At 40.3% G+C, this 14,006-nt stretch overlaps 1 protein-coding gene across 1 annotated transcript in view; it reads right to left on the bottom strand.

The window, feature by feature from the left end:
* The window catches only part of LOC310925381 (calsyntenin-2-like), a gene marked incomplete at both ends in the record, with an annotated part of 357,564 nt that overhangs the window by 143,372 nt on the left and 200,186 nt on the right, over window positions 1–14,006 (bottom strand). Inside the window, one exon of the mRNA XM_083887328.1 lies at window positions 7,199–7,394. Coding sequence (XP_083743454.1) covers window positions 7,199–7,394 — 196 coding nt within the window. The remainder of the gene's footprint in view (window positions 1–7,198; window positions 7,395–14,006) is intronic.

The raw sequence follows: 14,006 nt of genomic DNA, 5'->3' as shown, positions 1-14,006 counted from the left end.
TTGCTCGTTAAGAATTATTGGATTATCAGGCTCAATTCTCAGTACTCAGTATTACCTTAAGTTTAAGTTTTTTATTACCTTAAGTTTTTGAGGAAATGTTTTGCCATAGTGTTTCCAGAGATGGCTATGAATGGTGTAGTCAAATTATTTTTTGTTGGCTAAGGTTTTCCATTCTTGTTTTCCTGTTGAGACTTGATAAATGATGAGGGAGAATTGTTTGCATTGTCTGGAAAGGTATATAGAATATCTCCTCAAATGTGTAGAGTGCAAAAATGACTTGGAAAGCTAGAGACCTGGTACAAAGTCAGACTTATTTTTACAAATGTTTTTTCTTTTTTTTTGTCAGATATTGCTCAATTAATTTTGTTGGCAATGCAAATCTCTGCAACTACAGTTTCAGTGAGCACTTAAATGTGCACTTGAACAATATTATAATGCCAGCTTGCATATTTTGATGGGGTTTTTTCTAGTATGTAAGGCTCTTTTAATAAATATTGAATGTTGTGCACTTACTACAAACCTCGATGTCAATCCAAAGCTTGAAATACAGTTTCTATTTCAAATAACATCTTTGTCTGTTATTTGTTTTATCTTTTAGGCCTATCATTGCATAATGTTTACCCCTTTTGGTGTTAACTTAAACATAATACTTTGAACTGAGTTAATTAAATCATGGAAAGTATTTCCATGTGATTCAATTGCTCTCTTTCAGCCTGAAGAAATTCATTTGAACCAACATGATTTACTTGGGTTTGTGCAACTTAATTTGAAGTAGTTTTCAATAAGTTGAATCAACTTAAATAGATTGTGTTAACCCAACCTAAGTAAATTACATGGGCTCCAAACCTTGCAAACAAGTTTAATGGACCCTAACAAATTAAGTTGAACTAACCAAAGTACCTTAAGTTGGACCAAAGAAATTGCTTAATGTTGAAAGAAAGTTATTTAATCACGTGGAAATACTTTCCATGATTTTTTTAAGTAAATTCAACAAATCATTTCTTTGAGTGTGAGGTGTTTTATTTGGTTTGTTTTTTCACTACTTTCTCCCCAAGGGTTTTGAAGTCTCATGTTGAAAGCATAGTTAATTTCAAGAATGTTTGAGGTTCTAAATTTAGGCCCTGTTTAGATTGCAGCCCAAATCGTATTTTTAAGCATATCCACATTGTATCTAGCTTGGTTTTTTAGCGGTCTGGACATCTAAGAAACATACATGATCTGATCTGAAAATGCCAAAAGGGACACAAAACATCTAGCTGCTCGTTCTGTCATTTTTAATTATTTCTATTGAAGTAATACAAACCATCATCTAACTGAAACTGGGATTGTTGTCATAATGAAGTTACAGATAACTTTAATGTAGAGCAATACATGTTGATAAAGTGTACAGTTGTAGGTTTTCAAACAATCAACATTAGGTGGTACAAACTAACTAACTAACTAACTGTAACTAACGGAAATTAGTGCAGATGAATGTTGGTGTTTTTGTAGTTTTTTCCCCATTAAATTCAAGTTCTACTGAACCCTAACTGCAGTGCCACACTTTAATACTGAAATGGACAGAAACAGAGCAGAGAGACAGTATTATGCTCAACTCTCATATTTGAGTTGATTGATTTCCCTGATTAAATTTTCATCACCAAGAGCCATGTCTCTTCTCATCCCCCAAGTTGATTTCGAGGGAGAAGCATTCTTCATCCTCAAGTTAGAGTCGCATTTTCTGAGTATTTTACCTTTAAACAATAGTCAACGGTTGGTAGTGGTTAGCACTCTTGCCTTTGCAGCAAGAAGACCCGGGTTCCTGGGTTCGAGCCCTGGTTGGGACAACGTTGGAATGAGGGCCTTTCTGCAAGGAGTTTGCATGTTCTCCCTGTGTGTGCGTGGGTTTTCTCTGGCTTCCTCCCACAGTCCAAAAACATGCTATATGGGGATTAGATGAATTGGTCACTCTAAATTGACCGTGAGAGTGTGAGTGAATGGTTGTTTGTCTCTATATATGGCAATGTGCGATGGACTGGCGAACTGTCCAGGGTGTACCCTGCCTATCGCCTAATGTCAGCTGAGATAAGCGCAGCCCTTTGGTGGAGGATAAAATGTTTTTTAGAAAAAAGCCACAATTTGAAAAAGCCCCCTTAGTCATGTCATCCTGAAGTCAGATTTCCATGTCTGAGACATTGATGGAAAGCTGAGAAATAACATTTTCGGAATCTGTAAATAACAAATAATATAATAAAAAACATCCCTCAGCCTACTTGTTACTGGTTTTTCCATGGCTGGTCACAAATTAGCGGCTCTGCAGCCATACTAGAGATGCATTGACCATGTCACTAGTACTGCAGAGTTATCCAAAGCCGACTGTGCACTGGACATAGGAGATACCATTAATGCTGCTAAATCATTAGCGATGTAAGTTAAACAGTCGGGGTTGGCTGCGCAACTGTCAACAACATTGCTTCAAATGGGAGACACTCAGTTCAGTACCGTGTACCTCACACTGACTTCTATACAGGCCATTTATCATGAGCTCCATGAAAAGCTGGAGGCACGACGGGAGAGCATGCACATTGAAAAATAGTGCCAGACACACTAGGCTTTTTGAAAGACTTTCTGAAGCCGTTCTATGAAGCACAGCGGGAACTTGAGGGAGACAAGTGTCCAACACTTAATCGTGTGTGTCTGGTGTGAGAAACTGAAAAGATACTGTTAGCCCAATGCCCTGGACTCAACATTCCTCTGGCCAGAATTTAAGCAGCTGAGAATACTGTCACACTCAGACAGGAATGCCGTGCGTGATCATGCCCGCACTCTTCTGCAAGTTGTGGCTGCAGGTGCACCAGATGTGGACAGTAGAGACCCAGAGCTCCCTGTAGTCGAACCCACTCCTCTTCCGACAAAAAGAGTACATTTAACGGAGTGGGGAAATGTACAACAAGCTGACTGGGAAAATGACTAGGTCACTCTCTACATTGAAACTGCTGTCATGGAAAATTAAATAGATGTCCTTGGCTGGTTGAAGATCAACAAACCATCCGGACCAAAATTACCCAGATCAGTACTATGCATCTTGGTCACCACTAGCTCGATCAGAGAGTTTCTTTTTCGTGGCTTTCTCAGGCAGCAGTTTTCTTTGCTTCTTTTTCGCTGACTCTGCAGTGATGAATGTCTAAAATAATGATATTGCTGGCTCGATCTTATAGTTGGTACCTGGCTAGGGGGATGTGTACGTGTGTAGTAAGGCTGGGCGATACATCGAAAATGTATCGATATTGAAATTTACAACGATAATCAACGTCATTTTGCCATTAACGATATATTCGATAATTTAAAAACAAGAAAAACTAAAAACAAATTAAAAATCGTTTTTGGCTGTGTGTGTAGGTAGGCAGGCTACCGGTATGTTCGTGTCCCTTTAAGACACTCGGACGTGTATAGTGTGTGCAGTCACGTGACTCCACGCCCTGATCGTGCAAGGCTGGTTTTCTGGTAACGGACAGTAGGAGGAGACACAATGACCTTCACTTCTTCAAAACCTTGATGGCAAAAATCCCCCAAACACATTGATAGATAACTATAACCAGCCGAAGACGCCATCTGATTCAAAGTTGTAGGTAATGCACCTATGACACAGAGTAGCCATTAATGTCAGGGACAAACCCTGTTGAGAAAATCCTCAAAAGGAGACAGAGAGAGAGATACATATTTTACAGCGAGGGCACAAAGAGCATACACTTCATGTGTGTTTATGAGTGAGTAACAGAGTCAGAGGAAGCAACACAGAGGACTGATACATAACAGGAGAAAACTTGTCTGTAGTCAGCATGGGGGTAAAAACGAAGTGAGGAGTAAGAAGTAGGCCAGCAGCAGCGGTAAGCAGAGCAGAGATGTATAGGGGATGAGGGGGGAAGTTTAAACTCATCCTGTCACTCCTGATCCTCTTTCCTGTCCTCTTTAGCTGCTACATTTCCTGACTGCCTTCCTTCTCTTCTCTGCTGTTGGTGTGTCATGTGTAATTTGAGAAAAGCCTTAGGGCAAAGCTGATTCCTAATCCCTGTTAGCTTCTTTCTGAACCGAAGAGAGAGAAAGAGCGATGAGGCAAATTGCTCGGCGGAAGGCCAGCGTCGTCCTTTGAGAGTCACCAGTGAAAGGCCATTTAAAAAGTGTCCCCAAATTCACTTTCCCTGAAGTGTCAGTGTGTGACTGCACCAGCCTAAAAGGCTCTGATTTACAGTGGTCAAGGTGACATGACTCACTGCTTACACTAGGACACTGTCAAAAGCACAGTGGTGACCACAGGTTATCAATCAGATTTGCTGGGGCACCGATTGTCCCTCTGCTATTTCAAGCGTCAGACTTGCTGCAGACTTCTGTTTTGCCAGTCCAAGCTGAACTGGAAGTGAAAAGTATTTTGAATAGCCACCAGAGGACCACTCAAACAAAGTTACATTTCCAGCCTCTCACTTGTTTAATAACGTCAGTAAACATTTTCCTGGTCTCAATGGTCTCAATTCCTGGTTTTCAGTCTTTGTTAATAGAACATGGGAAAATAATGATCCCTTTAGAGGAAAATAGATGACAGAAAATGACATGTGGACACCAGTGTGATTGGTACCTGGTTTCCTCCAATATCCTATGGTTGCTTGTGATGTCGTTCACCTTCAGTTTGCCAAAGTGCTAATACCAAGTCTTCAGAAAGGAGGTCTGAGTCATGTACCTTTATCATGTAAATTATGTTTCTGTACAGTGCAGGTTTGACACTAAAAATGCCATCTATCGGCAATGTCATTATCCACTTGTAAAGAGACCACTGTCCCTTTGAGGCCATTATTTGAAGGCACACTTCCTTTGCTGTCTCCCAATTCATCCGTCTCATAGCCGTGTTTCAAGTGCAAGAGGGAGTATATTCAACTTAAGTTCTAGTTAACACTAGTTAATTACATTTATTCTCAGCCACTCTTAAGTATATATAGTATATTTTGTTTTTGATTTTTTTTGAAACAACAAAAACAGATGATGGAAATATGACTACATAATTGTAAGGACAAGAAATTATGACAGAATAAGAAGAAGAATAAGCCACCCCACCCCCACACCCCACATATAGTTTTCAATTTATTTAATTTCAAATGTTAAGAGGTTATTATGTCCCGTATTTTTAATGTATTGTTCTGTGTAGCAGTGTAGCTCACAAAATAGTATAGCATATTATGTGCTCCAGTTTCTGTGATGAGAAGTAGCTCATACAGAGAGGTGTGGTTTCACTGACAGCTTGCAAATGTGATGATTCTGTCTCTTGGCTCCCAAAAGGTGTAAATATTTGAGGCAAAAATTCTCAAAAAAGAAAATTCAAAAAGAGTGCCTTCTTCAAATATTATCTGATTTACACATGTTATACATTGTTGGAAAGCTTAAAAATCACATCTTCAGAAAATAACTCTAAATGTCCCTTGGCCACACATTTTGTTTTAATCAATATAGTTAAACAATTATTATTATCATCATTATTATTATTATTTTAAATTGCTTATTTGATATTGTTTTGATTATTTATCTATTTCATCAATTCATTGTTTACTGCTTTATCCTCCGCATGAGGGGGGTGGGGTTACTGCACAGAACCTGGACAAGTCACCAGTTTATCATTTATAATTTATTTAGTAGGAAACCGGTTTACCCGGAGAATATATGGGTCACAAACTCAAGTGTTTTTGGTGCAGTGCTAGCCAGTACTACTATACTATGTCTATTTCACTAGATACATCATTTAAATGTGAACAATATAGTGTTTTTTATGACAGTTTCTCGAATGGGCTCTTTAAAATGTGTGCACTGAGTCTGGTCAACCATTTACATTACAACGCACAAATTCATCAACCTCTTGTACATGTCATGGCCTGACTCTGCCTCTCTTTCTCTCTTTCCCTCTTACACACACGCACACACACAGCAGGACCAATACAAGGTATGCTCGGATGATTTAAACATTTCAACGATGCTTGAAAACCCCTCCAGCTATAATTCCAGGTTAAGTGGTAGTACAGTGGGCGTCAGCCTGTGTGTGTGTGTGAGAGAGAGCATCTAAGTAAGACAAGATGATAGATTTCAGTGTTAGATCCTGTTGTTGGCGGAGGTGAGGTGGGTTGAGAGTGACACAGTGATGGCAGAAGTGCCGCACAAAGCGGAGTAAGTTGTTCAAGGCAGAATGGAACAGCAATCGCAGATGGAAGCTGCTTTCAGGAGAGCCAACAAGCGTGACGCATTGTGTTTTATCAGTCGACCTCCTTGAAGAAGTGTAGTGGCAACTGCGGAGGGTGACGTTGTGTTGTGTCTGTACTGGTACGACTAGATCCGTAACCATGAAAAGGCAGGAGGGTGAAGAGGTGGAGACATATAGTGAGCATTAATGTTCTACAAGTTGACCTGGCAGTTAACGTTTGTGTAAAAGTGATACCTCGTAAAATAGTAAAATAATCCTAAAATATCATCTGCTTAAGGGACTGTCAAAGTGAAAATCTGTCAAGGTGAATCCGCTGGAGTTGGAATTTTATCCACACAGAAACAGAGAACACCACCTTTGTGTTTTCGTATAGACAAACAGTACACAACTTTGGGAAAATGGTGGTGTCAACCTCTCCATTGTGGTTACATTGGTTGTCCCTTGGTCTTCTTGTGTTTGGAGATTGTTTGTTCATTTTATGATAAATTGTATTTTTTGTAATGCATACTTTGATCTTCGTGAACAGATGTAACTTCATTCATTTGCTGTTTCCTTCATGTGAAAACAGGATCTGTCAAGCAGACTTGATTGAGGGAGCTTTTGTGTGTTTATCACATCAAACTGCTCAATAAGCATTCTTTTAAACCGTGAACACTTCTGTGTTTTCAGTATTGTGTTTTCAGTCATAATCCAACATGTTTGTTTATTGTTATTGGTATGCAGTTCCGAAAATGGCTTGAACATGACCATTCCCCTCATAAGTCCAGTGAGAAATACAACAATTTTTACCTCACAGCACACAGCCTTGTTTAAATGTGTTTTGTGTGACTTTGGTGTTTGAAATCCTCTCCTTCTGATTACTCAAAGTGACATAAACTTACCAAATACGGCAGCAACGCTTTATGACTTATGAATGTAAACATATTGTGCATGTACTTAAACTCTGAATCAGCTGTTTAAACCCCTGGTGTGGACTTCACTCACTTGTGGGACTTCTTGCCCTCTGTTCCCCCAGGACCTGAGCCACAGTCGTGAGCCTGTATGATGAAGGTGTACTCCTTCTGCAACTCGCAGTCCACCAGGCCTTTGGCCCTCAGCTGACCCTCACCAGACGTACCGTTAAGCACCACTGCTTTGAACGGAGCCTCCAGACCATGGATGTTGAAAGCGCAGATCTCCCCTAGAAACCAGAGGGAAGAGAGAAAAGGGGAGGAAACGTTGAGAACAGGTCAAACCGGTACTTATTCATTTGGGATGCAGTTTTGAACTGACGCTTTCCTCACATGTCCGGATTTTCAGGATGCACAATGTTTAAAAAAAATTAAATCACAACCGTTACATTCTCTTAGAGCCAGTTGTTTTAAGGAACATTGAGTATATCATTGTAAGACAATTATAGCAGAGGGGACTATCAAAAATTATATTTTTTATAACATAAAAACAGCTGATTATCCCACTTCACATCTCTAGTTGAACAAGGCAAGTCCCTCATGCAGAGGATACAGCAGTAGACAATTAATTAACTTCAAATAAGTCTCTCCTTTCCAACCTTTAATTTTCTTAGGCATTGCATTGCTAATAAGACAGGCATGGTCACACCCACTGAAAACATGTCTGCCGGTGGAGAGAAAGATAAAGCCACTTAACAAATAGCTCACCTAATCAAATTCACCATTATTTGACAGGAAACTTTGTAAATTGCTCAATTTCCCACACCAATGTCCATAGAGAAAATGAGCATTTTAGTTCATGTGGACTCAGGAGATGTCTAACGCTGCCTCATTTGGAAAGTGTGTGTTATTTTGTAAGGATTTCAAGCACTAAAGTCATAACATAACACATTTGAACTTACAGATGGACACAGTAGATCAATAATTTGAGAGAGTGAGTGACACAAACTTCAGTTTTTAATCAGGAAAAGGCTGTCTACCAGTGAAATAAACGGGCAGTGAGTTGGTAAAAATATATTTTTTTCCTGATTCAGACTCTTGGGTGACTCCAGAGGCATGGTGACTATGCTGTCAGCACCAGCAACCTTATACAATCTACACTTCTTCACTTCTCAATTTCTTGAAGTGTCAAGAAATTCACGAACCTTTCCAAACGTATAATAATAATGCATTTTATTTATAACACACTTTACATTTTTCAAATTGTCAAAGTGCTAGTTCTCCAACTTGACTTTCACTGAGTGTCCTCCTGTTTAGTCACCTTGGGTATTTCCCACTTCCAAACTACATTTGCAATGTGACAAACAAAAAAAGACAAAGAAAGGAAACATCCTGCACTGATGTTTTTATGAACAGATTGAGTCCTCATTCCTTATTGTATTTACTGTGCAAATATTGGTATGACAGAGGACACCACAATACAACAAACAGAAGCACAACTGAGTTACACAAGGCTTGGTGTAAAAGCGCCGCAGCTCAAAGTCACCCTTGTATGGAGACGTAGAGAAGGAGGAGAATCCATTTTAATCCAGAGCGAAAAAAACAAAGGTGTTTGACATTTATTAGCACGGCATATTAAGTTTGCAAGAGAAGTTTCTTTTTTTGTCTTCCTTTTTTTTCTTGGAGAGCTGTCATCCCACTGTGATTCCACTCGGGGGATTTTAAGAAAATCACTTAACATGTCGGGCTTACACTTTAACCTGTGATGGCTAATTGCACTAATATCACTTTAAACTAACAGCAAGGACTAATTTGGATTCCCAAAGTAGCTGTGTGTGTGTGTGTGTGTGTGCGTGTGTGTGTGTGTGTGTGTGTGTGTGTGTGTGTGTGTGTGTGTGTGTGTGTGTGTGTGTGTGTGTGTGTGTGTGTGTGTGTGTGTGTGTGTGCATTGCTTCTGGCAAGTTCTGATAAGAGCAACTTTATTTTGCCTGCCTTCCCACTTTTCTCTCCCCTGTCATCCTGTTTCTGTCATAACCCCCCTCCCCGGAACTTCCTGTTGGGTCGTGGGCTCTGAAGTGACAATTTGCCCACAGAGAAGTTGGAGGCAAAATCAGACAGAAAATAGGATAGTATAATTTAAAAAAAAAGGGGGGGAAGGGCACTCTCTGCATGCTATTAGGACCTCCCCCCTCCATATTTCCTGAACAATTACTTATATCAGAGTTAAATGGGCCCCCACAATATGGATAAGCATGGCCTTCCATGGAAAGCAGAAATGATAAAATGGCACAGAGCAAACGGTGTGTGACAGGGAGTGTGACAGAGGATGTGATCTGCGGCTTCTCTCAATAGCACGGCACCGTACAAAAACGAGGAAATGGAAAATCCGTCACTGCTGGAGCGGGAAATAAATCCAATAAACACGGGCAAGCGCAGGGGGAGCCTCCGTCAGGCGGAATATGTGGAGGATATGCTGATGGTGCACGCCCACGACTGGGTGTGCCTGTCCTGACACTCTCCATGTATTTAACTGCAGCTGATGGCAGAGAAGGGAGAGCAGGTTCAAGGTGACAGCAGAGGGAGTACCTCTCTGCTTTTAAGACTCAAACTGACACTCAGTCGGCTAAAGAGAGGGCATGAAAACAGACCTGTCACCTTTTTGCTCACCCTCCTTCTTCCTTTTACATCCATCTATCACTTCACTCCAGGCCTAATAAGTGTTCTGCCTCTCTCTCAGAGAGGCAAACATGGCGGTTGGCAGTGAAGGGAAGGATGGAGGGATTGGTGGTGGAGGAAGAGCTGGACCCCCGGCAGCAGTGTGGGAACAGATGTTGGACGGCTGGCGCCTGGCAGAAGCAGAGAGCTTGCACAAGTTAATTACTATGCTAAATGTAAACTAAATATGTGCCTCACATTAGAGGCCTGTAAGAGGTAGATTTATGGACTTGAGGAAACTCATCATTTAAACTTCATTTCAAACTAATAAAAGCCAAATATGATGAATATGGGTTCCACGGTACTATGTCTTTACTGGTTTATCATCATTTAAGATAGTTACATTTATAGGACCTTCAGTGTTATGTCAGAAATATACAAATATCGATTGCACACACTGATATACTTTAAAAGAGTATGCTGGATATTATATGGACCAATTAGTGATTCATAACAATTCTTAATGTACTTATTTAAACTTTTATTTTTGTTCATCAATATGAAAACTGAAATTTGAAAACAATAGTGTGTTTTCTCTTTATCTTAAACACTGAATATTGTGCATATATTGTGAGTTTACTGTTTGAGCGACGCCCTCCCAACTAGGAGGAGAAAGAGTTTTTTTTTCTTCAGCAATTCCAAAGATCCTTATTACTAATATTCCATTCAGCCGTCTCTGCCAGCAAAAGTAGTTATTATCAGTGTTCTAGGCTTACCATCTGTCATTGTCCAATCAGAAACGTCAGATTCAAGTCACGTTTTCTGGTTCCGCCTCTTCTGGGACGATTTGATTGACGTGGAGAATCGGCCGAAAATTCTCCCATTGACTCATGTTGAAAAAAATTTTTTTTCGAAAAACATACCCTCAATGCATTTTTAAATGACAATGTATGTGCATGCACTAACGTGCTTGCGTCATGTTGTTTTAAAAATACACGCAGAATTGTGCTGGTTTAACTGGTCCCAGCACTAACTGATAAGTAAACGTAGTTTGACCAGTGTCACGGAGTTCACGCTTTCATACGCGTTAGCTGTTTATGACTCGTAGCAACGGACAGCAGTCATTTGAAGCTGCGTTCGTTAGCTTGTTTGCTAACATTGTTGATGTTTGTATCGCTCAGGGTTTAACTGCAGGTTAAACTTCACGCAAATCAGACAATCGGACTGTTTTGTGTAAGAGAGTATTCTAAGGGGCATTTATTAACACATCTAAAGATCAAATTCGGCACTTTTCTTTACACTGAATAATTTGACTGCACTATCTTGTTTGTCGTATGTATCTGGTAAAGGTTGTGAAAGCTCTTGATACTTGGTCAGTTAATAAATACTTGACTTAATATGCTGCCTGGACACGTCATGTGTCCTGTTTAGCTGTTTTACATCAAATATTAGATTCATGTAAATAATATTTGTTTATCAAGTTGCCATCTAGTGGACACAAGAAGGACTGTTAATCACCTAACAACAAATTCATACTGTCTTGCGTTATGCACCTATTGAATGGGTCACCTTAATCATTATCAGAAAAAATTGCCCCCCCTGAAATTTTCTTCAGGAGCCGCCACTGATCTATTTACTGTACTACGATAAACCAAAGTACCTGCAAAAAGTTCATTTCTAACAATAGAATTCATTTCAAACATTTTTCATGTATGAATCTTGACATTTTCAGCCAATAGTATCAACATGTAGATGCATGACCTGATGAATTAGCGTTGTGTGAACTCATTTAGCAATGGTTCCAAATTGTCATTGAACATTTTAAAAGTTTCAAGTTATGCACTACAACTTTAAGATGTGTGATGTATCTTTTTAGTGTGTGTATTTCTAAACCTGCATTTGTAATTTCCCAGTATGTGCTGCTTGTCTTTTGTGTTTTTGTGTAAAAATATACATACTATTAAAAGTAACTTTGATGCCAACTTCCTTGACTTTTCTGACACTTGCTAATTGACTCTTCACTACTGCAGTGACTAACATTCATTTTTCGGTCGCTGTTACATTGTCATTTCATCAAGTCTAATTCAGTGACTGACTATTAGTCAGTGGGAACGTGTGCTTGAAGGGAAAGTGGCACCTGTCCACACCAGACAATCTTTGAGGACACAGAGCTCATTATCAGTGAAGGCAGAGATGATTTACTGGCAGTGGTGGCCTGTGTTTGCAGAGCCGGAGGAGTGTGACAGAGTATTTGTGGGCCACAGTGCCACAGAACCCTAAGTTATTATCAGAGCTGACCGAGCATCGCTGATGAGCTGCCTGCAACTGAATAGAACGCACAGGTCACCGTTGTTGAAAAGGTGCTCTCACACATAAGTGGGTAGATAAGCTCGGTGGCAGTTTTACTGAGTGAGAAGTCCAGGTGGAGACATCAGATAGGAAGCAATCACACCGCTGAGAGGATGAGACGGAGGAGCAAAATATGGAGATAGATTAAAGGAGGAGCTGAGGAGGATGGGAACATGGCCACTGCCTAAGGGCAGCTCCCATCTCCCAATACTGGAGAGTGACCAAAGAAAATGCATGCACACACAAACACGCACACCCACGTTTCCTCCAAATGTGCCAGTTTAGAAGCTCTAATCAGAGCTGACGAGCCTTTCATCCTCCTACTGTAGGAACACGCAGTGAATAGACAGCAAGTAAATAAGATAACTGGATATCACACTACATAAGGTTCCATGCGTCGTTAAAGTCGCTGTGCATTACGTTTGTTGTTGATGTTATTACTCTGCCTCTGGTCTTGGTGAATGATGTAACATTATTTGTATGCTGCGCTCAAGCTCTGTCAAGCAATACTATCGGACCTGACTGAGGGAGTGTTTGTGTGTATACAGCAGCACAGGGGTGAGGCCAAGAATTATTTATGCTCTCAAACTGGTGAACAACCTGGTCCGACTGAGGGTCTTTCTGGATGGAGTTTGCCTGTTCAACCTGGTGTGATTGTGAGAGTGAATGGTTGTTTGTCTCTGTATGTTAGACCCGCAATGGACTGAACGGTCCAGGGTGTGATATGCCTTTTGCCCTATGTCAGCTGGGATTGGCTCCAGCAACCCTCGGGTGGAAGATGAAGTGGTGGACAATTATTGAATTAACCTTGGAAACTTTTTGTATTTGCAGTGATGCGTAATGTTGTTTCTTGCGGCTGTCAGTCGCGACAGAAAAAAAATAACTGAATGTGACACAGGATCTAAACACTACTAAGACAACTACTAATTATTTATCTATATTCAAAAGTTACACAATACATTTGTAAACACAAATTTGACTACTGTTATTGTACAAGCACGAGAATGGATTTATCAAATGAAGTATGTCCAACTCTGCAAGCCGGGCTTTCTACCAGTGTGGGTCCAGGCAAATGTATAGTAATTTCCAACCACATTATCTGTGTATCATGTATCATGTAAACATGACTGTTTCTGAACACATTCTATACCAGACAGCAGTTTACTGGGACCTACATATTAGCACTCACATTATCTCAATATTTTCACTCATCATAATAGATCCCCCATATTTGAACAAGATTTGCAGTCTTGCATACAGTTTACACAGTTGTCATGATTTTAGCCACTTTTCCCATTTGGATTTGGCATCAAATCTCTTGCATTAGCCACCAGCATGACCCACTAATTTTCCCTCTCATTTTAGACACAATCACACATTCACAGGCACTCTGGAATACATGGACACTCTCTCTCTCTCTCTCACACACACACACACACACACACACACACACACACACACACACACACACACACACACACACACACACACACACACACACACACACACACACACACACACGCCACTCTTCTCAGCTGCAGTGTGGAGATAGAGCATCATCCTCATAACTCCACTGAGGATCCAAATTGAAAACACTGTAATTATGCTCTTCATGAAATTAGCCAGGCGAGAGAAAGAGAAAAAAAAAATCTGCAATGAGAAGCTGTCCATTTTTGGAGATAAGGATTAATACTAATTAAGCTTGCATGTTCTGAATTCTGAATGAAGCACATGAAACTTGGAGTGGTGTTTTTGTTCCGTGTGACCGAATCAACGTGTTGGATTAGGGATTTTTAATTACAGGCAAACTTTATCAACGGGGGGGTTAAGGAAGGAAGGAAGGAAGGAGTGTGTTTGTGTCTGTGACTGTTGTAGAGGAGGCAAAGGATGATTTACTC

This window comes from Microchirus variegatus, assembly GCF_963457635.1.
Source record: "Microchirus variegatus genome assembly, chromosome: 3".
Taxonomy (NCBI): Eukaryota; Metazoa; Chordata; class Actinopteri; order Pleuronectiformes; family Soleidae; genus Microchirus; species Microchirus variegatus.
This window is presented reverse-complemented; position numbering and strand designations above follow the sequence as displayed.